Genomic DNA, 16076 nt, shown 5'->3' on the forward strand with positions numbered 1-16076 from the left:
GTGAACTCCTGTGGTGGATCTTTATTGGAAGGATAGCAGCTGGTTTTCCTATATAGTTTTTGAGCAATAGCTTTAAATGAGTTTGCAGAAGGAGGAAGCATCATTACCTTCGTTATACCTGCAGGAAAGCTTGGGAGAAGAGAACTAGTTTCCTTAAAGTCAAACTTTCTACCAGTCAGAACAGCAGCAGTCTCTTGAGCTGCTCTTTGCTGCTTCCCTGGCAGAGGTCTGTCTCTGCTGTGCCATCAGTTCTCAGTGTGAGCAGACCAAGGCGAAGTGATTTCGCTATCCATTTCTTGCTGTTGCTCAGCAAGATGTGTTTGCTAAGCAGCAGTGATCACTGTCTCATTTTGTTGTCCAAATTTCATGGTACCTTCCCCACCACTCTGTCATTTAATAATAAAAATGCTGCTTGCCACTGAAGTTAAACACAGAAAAAAATCTAACCAACCCCAAGTCTCCCTGCAATGTCCCCAGGAAAATATGGACCAGTTCCCAGCTAGCTAATCCCATCCAAAGAGCATCCTCTGAACAATTCTGCAGGAGATACCCTGGACATTTCCACAGGCCCAGCACACATGGCCAGCAATTTGAGGGGTGAGGGATCTGGGATTTTTGGGTCCATTGGCTCTTCCCAGTTTCTCTCAGAACTGAAGTCGGAGAAGCCACAATGCTCCCAGTCTGGTGGTTACTGCAGTGTCTCAGCTGGGCACAGGGACTCCTCACATCCCCCTCTGGGATGCCGCTGCTGGTGCAGGTGGCAGAGCAATAGCCACTGTCCCCCAGACTCCATTCCTGAAGCAGCACAAAGAAACCCTGCAGTGTCTGCAAACAATTTGGATATGATAGAGCCTTGTTAGGGTGGGAATTGGCTGCAACCATGGCCAGTCAGTCCAAATGACACCTGGTCCTGCCCACTGGTGGCATACAGATCTTCAGCCTAAATCTTCTAAAAGCAGGAAGGAAGTGAAGGAATGGTCCTCAGCCACCCATCTGCTGGCAGGACACAGCGCACTCTCTTCTACACATTTTTGATACCTTCACTAATCCCAATGGCCTGAAGCCATTTGTTTTCCCTTTCCCCTTTTGTAAACCTTTCTTTGGCAGCAGCCAAAGTCAATCAATTGCTTCTACCAGAGCCCTCAGCACAGAAAATGGTCACACAAAGCCAAGAGTGAGAAATGACAGAGGGACAGAGCAGGAGGCTGGGAGTGTGCACAGAGCCAGCTGCCTGCAGCCAGAGGTGCCATCAGCCGCACAACCTGTGACAGAATTTCAGATGCTGTGTGCTGAGGAGCATTACCTTCACAGCTTTCTGGTCCAGCTGAGAGGCAGGCCTTGGGAAAATACATAGGACAGCTGGAAATACAGACAAGAACCTCCTGTTTGGAGAAGCAGCACTCATTTTCCTTGAAAGCAAAGGCCATCGTGTACTGTCTGTCATTATTTTCCTTTGGGCCAGAGGGAAACTGTGAAAGGTCTGCTTCATGGAGAAGATGTCCTCCAGGGAAATCCTCTGAGGGTGAGGGAGTAAGCAGGCACAGAGGATTTCTTGCTGTTCCTTTACAACCAAAATACCCAGTGATAGCAGTGTAAAGATGGTAAGAGTGACTTTGATAATGATTTCCAGTTTTTCTCCTTTTCATAACATGAAGGTGAAGTACTTCATAGACGTCACTGCCTCCTGCCCTGCCTGCCTGTCTGCAGGACTCAGTTCATTCCTTGTGGCACAGGACAAGTGCATTAGCTGCTTGCCCTGCACCACTCCAGAGGTAGCTGCCTTGCACTCAGGTATCTGTCACTGAAGAGATAGGTACAACTGCATAAAAGGTATTGGTATGACACAGGGCAGGAGGGTGCCTCGCTGGCAGGTTTTGATTTGCTTTTGACCTAGAGTGTAAAAGTTCAGCTTCTGACTATTTTCAGTGGCATTTTCTGATAGCCAAAAATCTCAGTTCTGAAATGATTCAGCAAATGCCATGAACACCACACTAGGCTGTTGGACTGGACTGGGTCGTGCAGGTGAGCCTTTGATGGCACTCACTGGACCATGGTTGTCTAGGTACTCCCCTGACACAGCTCAGTCCAGTGAGTTAAAAACAAGAAACTGGGCTCTCTCTTTCAGAAACAGCAGAGCATCTCTGTGCTTTTTAGATATTTAAGGAAATGAGTGTGTGCTGCATGGAAGTTCTGACTGCTGTGAGAGGAGCACAGACTTTGCTCCACTCTGCTGCTTTGTCTTAGGCTGTAGCCTCATCTGATTTTGCATCCAATTTAAAGGACCTCCACAGGTGGCTCTGTAAATGCTTTGGCTGTCTGCACAGCCTCTCAGGTTCTTTCTGCAAACCTTTAATTATTGCTGTTGTGTGGTTGGTTTTGCCCAGTGAACAGCAGCAAGCACATAGTGAGAAAATACCGTGGGCACCTGCGCACCAAGATCGAGTCTGGAGAAGGAACCATCCCCGTGCGGTGTCACAACGCGGCTCAGACGTGGGACGGCGTCCTGCTGGGAGAGCAGCTCATCACCATGTCCTGCACAGACAAAATTGCCAGGTACCTGATGCGTGCACCTAGCCAAACTCTTTGCTCTTTGCATGTGGAAGTGAAGCTTGATGCCACAGAGGGCTGTGGCTGCTGGTGGGGAGTAGCAGGCAGGTGCTGACAAGCCCTGCAGAGGCGAAGCCTTCCTTTGTATGCAAAAGAGACCAAGCAAATAGGATGGAATGTAAATAGGACATTTCCCCAAATTCTCCATGGGTCATTAGTTGCTTTTTACAGTGTGACAAAAATATAAACTCTCTTTGCAGTGTTTTTGCCAATAGAATTTCAGTGTGCAGATAAAATACATCCACTCTGCTCTTACTGGATCATTTAGCCCAAAACTTGCAAGCTAGCCATCACGTAGATGAACTTAGCTCATCTGCACCCTGTTGGATGAAGTGCCCTAAAAGCTGCTAGGAATAGTTCTACTATGCTGAATGTCATAGAATCACAGAATCCTAGAATGGCTCAGGTTGGAAGGGATCTCAGAGATCATCTACTCCAACCTCCCAGCCATGGGCAGGGACACCTCTCAACTGGATTCAGCTGCTCAAGGCCTCATCCAGCCTGCCGCTGAAAATGTCACTGCAGAACTGTCATGTCACAGCACCCCTCTGTGGCTTCCTGCTCTGTCCTGTAAATAAAACATATATTTATGCAGATTCATTGCTTTGTAATGCAGATTTCATCATTATTCCATGGTGGACCATAAAAGGTACCACATTCACCACTCTCACTTTAGGGTGCTAACTAATATCAAGTGATGGTTAGCACACAGTGAAAACAAATGGGGTGTGTTTGGGTTCATACATATTGGACATTTAGGGAGGTGATTGTCCCCTTGGACACAGCTCTGGTGAGGCCACACCTTGAGTATTGTGTCCAGTTTTGAGCACCTCAATACAAGAGAGGTCTGGAGGTACTGGAGCCAATGCAGAGGAGGGCAAGGAACCTGTGAAGGGCCTGGAGAATAAATCTGGTGAAGAGCGACTGAAGTAGCTGGGGATGGTTAGTTTGAAACAGGGGAGGCTGAGAGGAGACCTCATGGCTCTCTTCAACTCCCTGAAAGTACATAGTAGAGAGGTTGGTGCTGGTCTCTTTTCATAGGTAATTAGTGATAGAGCAAGAGGGAATGGCCTCAAGCTGCAGCAGGGTAGGTTTAGACTGAACATTAGGAAACATTTTTTCCCAGTAAGAGTGGTCAGGCATTGGAATGTGCTGCCCAGGGAGGTGGTTGAGTCACCAACCCTGGATGTGTTTAAGATGTGGTGCTTGGGGCTGTGGTTTAGGGGTGAACCTTGTAGAATAGGGTTATGGGTTGGACTTAGTGATCCTGAGGGTCTTTTCCAGCCTGAATGTTCCTGTGATTCTGTCATTCTGTGATTTTTATTGCAGCATTGTACCAATAACTGCACATGCTATTATTTATTTGCATGGGAACTCAAATGAGCATGGGGTTTTGCTAGACAAAATATATATATGTGTGTGTGTGTGTATATATATATATCAGCAATCATTATTCCCTGCTTTGAACAGCCCCTCACAGTAGGAGTCAGTTAAAAAAAGACCCTGGAAAGAGGAGAGGGGAAAAAAGCAACATTCGAAGGAATGGCAGCAGTGCTGTTGCACTACAAATGCTTCAGGAGTTTGGAAACTTCTAAGCACTGTGGACTCCTTGGTCAAGTTAAGAGCTTTGGTACAAGGAATGTGGGTAAAACAACTGCTGAGCTAGCAAATAAAGAGGAAAAAAATCAAGAAAGCAGAGGGATTTAGAAATTAGTGGAGGAAGGAGGAGTGATCATTCCTAATAAAGGGAAAGGATGGGAATGGGAAGTTACCATAGAAGAGATTGTCTGTGGGTCTCGTAATCAGGAGTAATAGCAACAAGGTAAACCTTTATTAGAATAAACCAAACCAGGTTGGAAGAGACCTTCAAGATCATCGTGTCCAACCCATCAACCAATCCAACCCACCCAAACAGCTAACCCATGGCACCAAGCACCCCATCAAGTCTCCTCCTGAACACCTTCAATGACGGCGACTCCACCACCTCCCCGGGCAGCCCATTCCAATGGGCAATCACTCTCTCTGTATAGAACTTCTTACTAACATCCTACCTGAACCTCCCCTGGCGCAGCCTGAGACTGTGTCCTCTTGTTCTGGTACTGGGTGCCTGGGAGAAAAGACCATCATCTGCCTGTCTACAACCTCCCTTCAGGTAGTTGTAGAGAGTGATAAGGTCACCCCTGAGTCTCCTCTTCTCCAGGCTGAGCAATCCCAGCTCCCTCAGTCTTTCCTCATAAGGCTTGTGTTCCAAACCCCTCACCAACTTTGTTGCTCTTCTCTGGACTCGTTCCAGCAAGTCAACCTCCTTCCTAAACTGAGGGGCCCAGAACTGGACACAGTACTCGAGGTGTGGCCTAACCAGTGCAGTGTACAGGGGCAGAATGACCTTCCTGCTCCTGCTGGCCACACTGTTCCTGATGCAGGCCAGGATGCCATTGGCCCTCTTGGCTGCCTGGGCACACTGCAGGCTCATGTTCAGCCTACCATCGACCAGTACCCCCAGGTCCCTCTCTGCCTGGCTGCTCTCCAGCCACTCTGACCCCAGCCTGTAGCACTGCATGGGGTTGTTGTGGCCAATGTGCAGAACCCGGCACTTGGATGTGTTGAATCTCCTGCCCTTGGACTCTGCCCATCTGTCCAGCCTGTCGAGGTCCCTCTGCAGAGCCTCTCTACCCTCCAGCAGATCAACTCTTGCGCCCAGCTTGGTGTCATCAGCAAATTTACTGATGATGGACTCAATGCCCTCATCCAGATCATCAATAAAGATGTTAAAGAGTCCAAAGAGGAGAAATTCAGGGTTACTGAAGTAACAGAGTATGGAGCTGAATATCCAGAAAAAACCCAAATTCTTTCCCAAGGGAAACTGGGAAAGATAAGTGGAGTCCAGAGAGTGTCGGAGGCATTGCTGTGGCATGTACAACAGTGAAGGGTTTGAAAGCTTTTGGAGAGAATGCCCAGGGCTATCAAGAGATGTACAGAACCCTGGCTGCACTTGGAGCTTGTGCATTTCTCTCTCCTAGTCACATTGTGTGTCCTGGTTCTGCAGTTTCATTTCCACTAGACCTCTAATAGCATATTGTTATAGTTTGATGGTTTAGCCCACCAACATCAACAAACAAAAGGCACACCTGCACACATATATCTGTGGCATGACTTCAGCTGGGTTCGTGAAGTCCTAGTCTGGGGATCACTGTGATGCTACTGAAAATAAAGCACCCATAATGCAGAAAGTGTTAAAAAACAATCTCTTGTGTGGTGAGAAATAAGCAGTACCCTCAGGGCTGGCCACCAGTGACAACCCTGCTGAAGAGTTTTAGCTGCTACAAATTCTATGCAGAGCTTGGCAAAGAGTGGTAAGAAGAGGTTTGGATAAGTTACCATCAGTAAACTCCATCCCAAATTTCAGCTGACCACCTCAAATGCAATCTAGGATCAATTTTTATCCTTATTATCCTCACCTGTAAGGGAGGGAGATGAAAGATTAAATACAATCTATAATCAATTTTTATCCTCATTATCTTCACCTGCAAGGGAGGGAGATCAGAGATTAAATACACTCTATAATCAATTTTCATCCTCATTATCCTCACCTGTAAGGGAGGGAGATCAAAGATTCCTTTACCTGACCTTTGTTTCAGCACATACAGGGCCATTTTCTGCCTTCCTCATCATTGCCCATAGAAAGTACAGGCAGCAAAGGAGTTCAGTGAACAAGGAGAGTGCTGGTGGGGGGCCCTTTCGCCTCCCCTGCCCTCGCTGAGGAGATCAGTAGGTGGGTTCTGTGCCACACTTCAGACCCCAAATATTTGCTGTACCGCACAGACACTCTTTAAATGTCTGCAGGATGCAGGAGGACTCTGGTTGCGTATCATTGGGATTTGTCTTGCAGTCAGAAGAGAAGCAGCTGAGATTCATGTTTGAATAAGCAAGATTTGACAAAAATGGGGTTTTATTGCTTGTAAAACCCCCTCAGGAGCACTGGGCTATTAGAGGATGTTTTCTCTTGAGAGCCTAGCCAGTAGCTGCTACACTATGCAGCATTTTGCATGATTTGCAAAGGACGCTTCTATCAGGATATCAAAGACTCAGAAAAGTGAATAACATTCTATAAATCAGCTGGCTAACAGTTTATGTCCTTTCTTGCTCACTGGATAGCCATAAGCAGAGAGTGGTTTAATCAACTGGATTTGTTATTCAAAGGCATTTAGCAATTTCTATTACAGTCACCAGAAGTTTGAGAGAACTTGATGCTGGGTACGCAGTACTCAGGCTCTATGGCTGTGCTGAGACTGGAAGATAAACAGCCTGCTCTCCTATCTGTTCCCTTACTGAATTAAAGCACAAACCCTTCTGACATGGAGTTATTTGGCTCAGACAGGGAATTAGGAGGTGACTGTGTTATAAAGAAGGTCAGGCTAGATCTTGGTGGTTCCTTCTGGCTTTAAAAATCTATGCATTTCTATGTGCAAATTTAAAGTTTGGGCTCTGTGAATCCCCAGATAACCCACCCAAAGAGAGTGTTGGCTGCTGCACTCTCAGCTCCTGTGGCTCTCACCGTGCAGCTGAAGTGAGCTCAGCCCCTTGGTGCCACGGATGTTAGGCTTAAACTCCACTTTTTCCACCCAAAGTTCCTTAGTTACGCTGAAACCTAAAATTCCCATTTTCCTTTTCCTCTGCAGCCTACACTGTATACACTTGTGAAAAAGCAGAAACATGGTGAGCAAAACAATGCTGAAAATGATCTGCTGTTTGGGGGAAAGTTTGTGACATTCAGTATTTGTTTATGCTAATCATAACCAATGTGAAGGCTTTTATTTCAGTGTCCCACACCTCGAATCCTGGGTTCAGTTTTGGGCCCCTCATTCCAAGAAGGATACTGAGGGGATGGAGCATGTCCAGAGAAGAATAAGAAAGCTGGTGAAGGATCTGGAGAATATGGCTCATGAGGAGCAGCTGAGGGACTTGGGGGTGTTTAGTCTGGAGAAGAATAGGCTGAGGGGAGACCTCATTGCTCTCTACAGCTCCCTGAAAGGAGGATGGAGTGAGGTGGGGGTTGGTCTCTTCTCCCAAGTCTCAGGTGACAGAACAAGAAGAAATGGCCTGAAATTGTGCCAGGGAAGGTTTAGGTTGGAGATGAGGAAAAATTTCTTTGCTGCAGGAGTGGTCAGGGAGTGGAACAGGCTGCCCAGGGAGATGGTGGAGTCACCATGCGTGGAGGTGTTCAAGAAACACATGTCCATGGCACTTTGGAACGTGGTTTAATGGCCATGGTGGTGTTGGGTGAGTGGTTGGACTTGATAATCTTAGCTTTTCCAGCTGGAACAATTCTCTGACTCTATTCTTTGCCTACTTAGGAGAGATGCCAGTTTTCTGGGCATCAAACTTGCATCTCCACCCTGTAATGGTGGTAGACACACTTTAAATGCATGAGCTGTGCCACTTGTCCTCTTTCAGAAGCCCTCCTGCAGGGTGCAGGCTTGAGGAATATACTTTGCAGTGTGCAGGATTTGGAGGGGAAAATCCTCACAACCACTGTCTTTATACATCAAATAAAAGCCAGAATTTAGTGTTTATTTTGTAAGCTCTGGCCTTAGGATTGTTTTCTTACTGCTGCTTCCAAAAGGTCACCTTCACAAGGTTGTGTATTTTCTTGCCACCAGGTTAGCGGTCATCCACTTCCTTGTACTTCACAAAAACAGTGGCATGAAGCCCCAGAGGTTAAATAAGACCTCGAACATCAACATTATACCTCACCTGCAAAACAACACAAGCAGTAACAAAGGCCCTCCAAATGCTGCATTACAACACTGACTGTTTATTCTTGTCCTGTGGCTAAAGTCTGGGGATTATTTGGGCTCCAGAGGCAGAAGAGCAGGAAGGAATCTTTACTGAGAAACAGGGTCAGAGTAGTGCAAGGGAAGGTAGGTGCTGCTTCAGGATGGGGAGTCTGAAGTAGCATTTTACAAGATGGGTTGAGCAAATTAAGCTGTGTTTAAATGTAGCATATAAAAAAATGCAAGACTAAAAGTCAGTGTTAGGAATTAGATCTGGTTTAGTGTTAGCCTGTCAACCAGAGCCGTTGCGAGCAGGAGACTGGGCCTGACAAGGTAACTCTGAGGAAAAGCTACTTCAAAGACTGCATATTAATGTAAATGAAAATCAATTAACACAGCCAGACCTTCAATTAGAGATGATTTGTGCACTTGATTCGTAATTCTCTCTCTTAACCCCTTTCTGTGTGACTGAGATTGCGGTTTTAATCTTGCACCATAAGGTACGTTCCAGAAAACATCTATAAACCACCTACTGTTAAAATACTGATCAAAAACTAATGCACTGGTTCCAGTTTCCAAACCAATAATAGCTAAATGGTCGTATAAATAGGAACACCACAGGTGCTCTGCTGAGCACAGGCCACCATGAATAACAATTGCTGTTGTGTGAAGCATAGCTGGAAATGCGGGTAATGGAAGCTTGTGGTGCGGGAGGTTAACAACTCGCCAAGTGGGTAAGAGTTAAAGCTCCTAATGACAACCCCCTCCCAAAATAGAAGTCTCTCTTGTAAAAAGTCATAACAAATTAAGCTTTGAGAAATCAGCAGCAGTGCTTTTTAATGGTGAGGTCTCCAAAGGCCCCAAAGAGACACTTGAGTCTCACCAAGCTTCAGTGGCAGGTGGACAGAGGTCACTGGGATGCTTTGAAGCCCTGTGTGAGTTTCTCCACGTCTCAGTTTCAAAGGGGTTCCAGGGCAAGAGAGTTGTCAGCACTTGGCTGGCAGTAGTGTGCTGTGCAAACCCTTACTGGGAGCACTCAGCAAAGGGGCTCCAGGTGCCACACCACATCTCAGTGGGGGCTGAGGAGCCATGTGCAGACCTGCAGGAGGTTGCAGCCCTTTGCACCCCCGTGGGCTTGCCCTAAGCCCCTTCCTCAGTGTTGTTGTCATTGATGTGTCCATGTGGGGGGCTGCAGCCAGCTCACATGGTGAGAGCCTGCAGCTGTGGAGGTTGTGATGTGGTTGTGACAGGGGTACACATTGCTCTGCACGTCTTGCTGATGGTCCCAGGCTGTGGGAGCTGTGTGGAGGTTCTGCAGGGGCTCAGCCCCAGCGTGCCCTGCATCCAGGTCCCAGGGAGCACAGCATCTAATTAAAGAGAAGCTGCTGCTCTGGGGTGCCTCCCAGTTCATCACTGGCATTTCTGTGATTGACAAACAGGCACAAATCTATTGCTTCAAGGATTATCTATATTGAAAACCGGGTGCAGGATTTGGTCTCTGTAAACAGTGCAGCAATATCTGCTGTTTGAACAAAAGGAAGGGTACACTTCCCTTCCATTGAAAGCACCAGAAGCTCCCATATTTAAGTGAAAAGGGGAGACATTTGGGTTGTATTGATCCTACTTGCTGAAGATTTTAGTTTTTCAAGAGAAGATCTGTGACTAAGGGAGCAGTGGGTTGAGCTTTCACTTTATTGGGTTATTGCACAGCGCACAGCGTTATGAGAGAGATGTGTGCCCTTGAAAACAGCCCTTAAAATCCCCCACAATTAGGAAAACTCTGAGTGATCCTGCATATTTCCTCGTAGCAGGAAAAGTCACTTTGATGTATTGAAGATCCAAAATGTAACACTGCATTGCTCTGAATAATAATTTTATTTGGAAAAGCCACATTTGAGGAGAGCACTTTGTTACAGATGGGAACACAGCTACTTTCACAAGCCTAAATTAGGCTACAGAGAAATAGCTCCTTCAAAGCTGAGCACCCTCATTGATAGTTTCACTGCTGCTCAGACAGAACTTTTCCTGTCAGCTGCCTGCAAATAATCCCATGGATGTTCAGGTATCAAAGGACTGAGGCGGTGCGTCAGCCACATGTGTCGGTCAGGGAGATGATCAGTGGATAGAATAAGAGGACCTCCCCTCCAAGGTTTTTAGTTAAATCTATTGTTTATGTGAAATGCTGACTGGCTGCCCTCCAAGGTGGGTGCTTTCATCCACAGGACAGAAGCAGAATGAGTAACTGAAATTTCCCCCATCATTTATGTGTTCTTGCTGTGCTCTGAGGGCAGGAGTGGCAGTGCAAGAGGCAGTGCATTGGCCAGTTCAGCACAGCACAGGAGCTGGCCTCTTGCCCTAGGACCTGTGCTGATTTGGTGGGATTTGGGGCTACTTTCCAGAAAGAGACAGCTGGCCTGTCTCTGCATCAAACCTGGGATAGACTTGAAGGCAGAGCTCCTTCTCTGCTTTCTCATCCCTCTTTTCTAAATGGGTGTTGTGGAATCTGTGCTCTGTCAAACTGGGAAGTGGCCAGCACACGGGTGGCAGTCCCATCACCCTCCTGCCTTTCCTCCACCACCACCATAGCAGCCACCAGCCTTGTCATTGCTCAAGAGGGCCCAGCAAGCAGCCCCCACCAAACATTGCCTCTTTGCTTTACCTTTCCTGTCATAGGATGCTATCTTCTTCTGGGACCACATCTTTTTACACCACCCATCAGGCACGGCTAGCTCTCATGCCCTGTATTCTGTGCCATGTTTCTGCTCCCTTGATTTTTCAGTCTGGCCCCTCCACCCAATTTGTCTTGTACTTACTTAAACCTCAAGGCCAAAACCCATCACAGCTGATGCAGAAGTTCCATTGCTTCCTACATTTGCCTGGGTCTTCTCTTGGAAGGAGAAAACAGGGTTGCCTTGAAGAGCAACTTGTATTCAGACATTGTGGGCTCTAGCTCTGTATCCAAACAACACTGCAGACTTGAGCAGATTATATTGCCTTCCTGCTTTGGTTCCCCAGCATGCATAAGAATGGGGGATTCACTCACAGCAGCACTGTGAGAATTAATTAATGCCTATTAAATGCTTTTTATACATAGGAGGTGACCTGGTTGTGTTTATCCTATGATTTCCAATAGTGTAATTCCATTGACATCCCAGCCCCTTTGAACAGCAGGATGAACACTTTCTGAGTGAGGCAGAGAAACCTCTCTAAAGAAAAGGCAAGTTCCTTGTAAATAATTTAGATCAGGTAGCCATTATTACTGTGTAATTTCTGAGCTGCTCACAATCCCATATTTTGGTAAATAAAGCTCAGATGATTTCTGGTGAGGTGCAATATTGCTCAGATTCCAGCTCTGCTGAACATATGTTGCTCTCCTGTTCAGCTGCTTCTTTCTCTCCTTCAATCAAATATACAAGGGTTTTTTTTTTTAAAGGCAATGTCAAACCTTGAAAACACCACTGATGGCTTAGCAGCTTCCACTGAACAAAGGTATCACTAGCTTTTTTACTCACCTCAGGAGCTGGCTGGAGGCATGGTACTGTTAGCTGAGCTGCACTCCAGTTTTTAAGCTTGCATTATTAATTTTGCATCATAGATTCACAGAATTGTTAGAGTTGGAGGGGACCTCAAAGATCATCTAGTTCCAACCCCCCTGCCATGGGCAGGGACACCTCACACTAGATCAGGTTGCTCACAGCTACATCCAGCCTGGCCTTAAAAACCTCCAAGGATAAAGCTTCTACCACCTCCCTGGGCAACCTGTGCCACTGTCTCACTACCTTCATGGGGAAGAACTTCTTCCTAACATCCAATCTGAATCTACCCATTTCTAGTTTTGCTCCATTCCCCCCAGTCCTATCACTCCCTGACACCCTCAAAAGTCCCTCTTCAGCTTTCTTGTAGCCCCCTTCAGATATTGTAAGGCCACAATAAGGTCTCCTGGGAGCCTTGTGTTCTCCAAACGGGCCAACCCAAACATTCTTAGAGAGAGTGATTGCCCATTGGAATGGGCTGCCTGGGGAGGTGGTGGAGTCACCATCACCAGAGGTGTTTAGGTGGAGACTTGATAGGGTTCTTGGTACCATGGTTTAGTTGATTAGGTGGTGTTGGATGATGGGTTGGACACGATGATCTTGAAGGTCTCTTCCAACCTGATTTATCCTATCCTATCCTATCCTATCCTATCCTATCCTATCCTATCCTATCCTATCCTATCCTATCCTATCCTATCCTATCCTATCCTACCCTACCCTATCCTATCCCATTCTATTCCATCCTATCCTATCCAATCCTATCCCATTCTATTTCACCTTATCCTATCCTATTCCATTCTATTCCACCCTATCCTATCCTATCCTATCCTATCCTATTCCATTCCACTCTATCCTATCCTATCCTATCCTATTCCATTCCATTCCATTCCATTCTATTCTATCCTATCCTATCCCATTCCATTCCATTCTATTCCATTCCACCCTATCCTATCCCATTCCATTCTATTCCATTCTATCCTATCCTATCCTATCCTATCCTATCCTATCCTATCCTATCCTATCCCATTCCATTCCATTCCATTCCACCCTATCCTATCCTATCCTATCCTATCCCATTCCATTCCATTCTATTCTATCCTATCCTATCCCATTCCATTCCATTCTATTCCACCCTATCCTATCCCATTCCATTCTATTCCATTCTATTCCATTCTATTCCATTCTATCCTATCCTATCCTATCCTATCCTATCCTATCCTATCCTATCCTATCCCATTCCATTCCACCCTATCCTATCCTATCCTATCCTATCCTATCCTATCCTATCCTATCCTATCCTATCCTATCCCATTCCATTCCATTCCATTCCATTCCATTCCATTCCATTCCATTTGATTCTATTCTCAGCCTGTCCTCATAGGAGAGGAGCTCCAGCCCTCCGCTCATGCTCGTGGCCCTTCTCTGGACACATTCCAGCAGGTCCATAAGCTATTCAGTGGGAGAGGCAGCTCGCCCTCTCCTTTCAGAGCGATGTTATTTGTGGGAATGACCACACTTCTTTTTTTTTTTACCCTTTTTTTTTAACTTTTTTCCTTTTTTTTTTAACACCCCCCCCTTCCCCAAAATGAAGATATGCAAATCTGATCGACTAAAGTAAATGTTTCATAAAGCCAATGGCTGTTTAAATTGTGGGACTAAATTGTTTGTATATAAATATTACCTTTTATATTCCATTTGAGTTTTATGTAGATGAACACATTACTTTAATGACCCACATTTACAGAGGGGAGACGGGGAGAGGCTGCCTCTGAAATCCTCAGCAGCCAGATGGCTGCCTTTTCTTGCATGAGATTAAAAGATGTTTCTCATTCACAGCCCTGCTTCGGAGGCAAATTAATACAGCCAGCGAAATCGCTCCTGTTTGTGGAGTCAAATTTGAAGGGAACTTTTTAAAGCAATCGGTGTCACTGGTTCCTAGAGCAGATTGCTCTCCAGGTACAGCGTGCTGGCTTTAAGCATTCGGTAATTAATGGAAAGTATTCTGTGTTAATTGACTGCTTCAGGAAGAGGAAATCTAACGAGTCCTTATTAATCATGAAAAGAGAGATGCAGCACCGAGGCGCCGCAATAATCGCACCGGCGCCGGAGAAATGTTAATTAATGGAAAGAACAATGATGTAAGAAATTAGCTACATAATGCTTGCTGCTGATGGGGATTGGGCTTCAAACACATCAGTTAGCATGGCAGCCGCTGGATGGTGCCTCCGATAGCAGGCACCTCGTCCTTCTTCCTCCAGTCAGCGACAGAGCTCCAAATGCCGCTGCCCATGTTTTGGTTTTTAATGAGCCCGAATGCGCTCTCCGAAGCTGCGGCTTCTGAAGTGGCTTCGCTTGGAACTCCTGAACTCAACACTATTCAAACAGATTGGCAGCACAAAAATAACCTCCAAGTGTAAGGAGAGCGCGTTAGTATTGGTCTGGTCTGGGAAACGACTTCTTGTTAGAAAGGTTGGAAAAGACCTCAGAGATCATCAAGTCCAACCTATTACCAAACACCTGCTGACAGCTAAACCACGGCTCCAAGTGCCACATTCAATTCTTTTTTGAACACCTCCAGGGGCAGTGACTCCACCACCTCCCCGGGCACCACATTCCAGTGGCCAATTACTCTTTCTGGGAAGAACTTTCTGAATAGAATAGAATAGAATAGAATAGAATAGAATAGAATAGAATAGAATAGAATAGAATAGAATAGAATAGAATAGAATAGAATAGAATAGACCAGACCAGGTTGGAAAAGACCTTCAAGATCATCAAGTCCAACCTATCACCCAACACCATCTAATCAACTAAACCTCGGCACCAAGTGCCTCATCCAGTCTCTTCTTAAATGCCTCCAATGATGGTGACTCCACCACCTCCCTGGGCAGCACATTCCAATGGCCAATTACTCTTTCTGGGAAGAACTTGCTCCTCACCTCCAGCCTAAACTTCCCCTGGCACAGCTTGAGACTCTGTCCTCTTGTTCTGGTGCTGGTTGCCTGGGAGAAGAGACCAACCTCCACCTATCTACAACCTCCCTTCAAGTAGTTCTAGATGGCAGTAAGGTCTCCCCTGAGTGTCCTCTTCTTCAGGCTAAACACCCCCAGCTACCTCAGCCTCACCTTATAGGGCTGTGCTCCAGACCCCTCCCCAGCTTTGTTGCCCCTCTGGCAGCCAATCTGGCATCAGTGGTATGCAGCTTACAGACAGGAACAGGGTGAAGGCCCTGAGGTTTCCACCATCACTTTTGCACCTTTAAGACAGCAACAGGGTGAAACATCCCCATCCCTGAAGGCTTCAGGGCAGGTCAAACTACTGCTTACAAACAAATTGCTTATGAGTGTAACTTTTTTCTTTTCTGGACCAAGGTTTGATACTTCTGGATGTCTTCATACCTGCATGATCATTTGTGCAAGGAAATGTGAGCCTGGGAGGCTGGATTTTGTGGGAGTTTTGGTCACCTGAGTGGCTGTATGGCTAGGGGATGGCACAAATGTGTGACAAATGCCAAAGCAATGTAGGATAATAGAATGTGGCTGTTTAGGCTGGGTGCCTCCAAGAGAAAAAGAAGCCACAGGATTGAGACCTCCAGTGTCTAGAGTGTCCAGCCCACTGATGGGCACAGGAAATAGTGTCCCATAAATCCTGCACCCTTATAAATCTGGCTGCAAAGTTATTGTCTTCCTCTTTCTTCCCTCTCTGTTCCCGTGGGAGAGAGATGCTCTCTTATCTGCTAACACTGGGGGAGTATCCCAGGCCTCTTTGTCTTGAGTAACTTTTTGCCCCCTGCACAATCTTGGCCTGTTTAGGCCTAATGCCAGGGTAAAAAGCGGGGGGGGGCAGTTCGGGCCTGGCCAGCCTGAAACCAGCCTAGCAATGGGAGATGAGGGAAAAAAGAGCCCTGGGGTTTTTGGTGAACCCCAGGTGGGGAGAAGTGGAGTGTTGGGTGTTTGGTCTGGTGTAAAGGAACTTCTGTGTTAAGTTTAGACTGGGGATTTCTTGGAACCTTGTTTGCTTTTCCATGCTCACCACCATGCCTTGTAGCATATGAATTGCTTTTCCATTTAAACTTCCCCTCACCATCCAATCCAATGGTGTGAGTGTTATTCTTTTGCCCCTTTTGGAGCAGTAGAGCAACCTGTCCCTCTCTGAGCTAGGA

General features: G+C 46.4%; 1 protein-coding gene across 1 annotated transcript in view; it reads left to right on the forward strand.

Moving 5' to 3' along the window:
* Positions 1-16076, forward strand: part of ADARB2 (adenosine deaminase RNA specific B2 (inactive)) — a 58601-nt gene that overhangs the window by 34460 nt on the left and 8065 nt on the right. Inside the window, exon 5 of the mRNA XM_068146295.1 lies at positions 2385-2553. Coding sequence (XP_068002396.1) covers positions 2385-2553 — 169 coding nt within the window. The remainder of the gene's footprint in view (positions 1-2384; positions 2554-16076) is intronic.

Source organism: Melanerpes formicivorus, unplaced genomic scaffold (genome assembly GCF_026170545.1).
Source record: "Melanerpes formicivorus ecotype bairdi unplaced genomic scaffold, bMelFor1.0.p_v2 SCAF_13, whole genome shotgun sequence".
Lineage (NCBI taxonomy): Eukaryota > Metazoa > Chordata > Aves > Piciformes > Picidae > Melanerpes > Melanerpes formicivorus.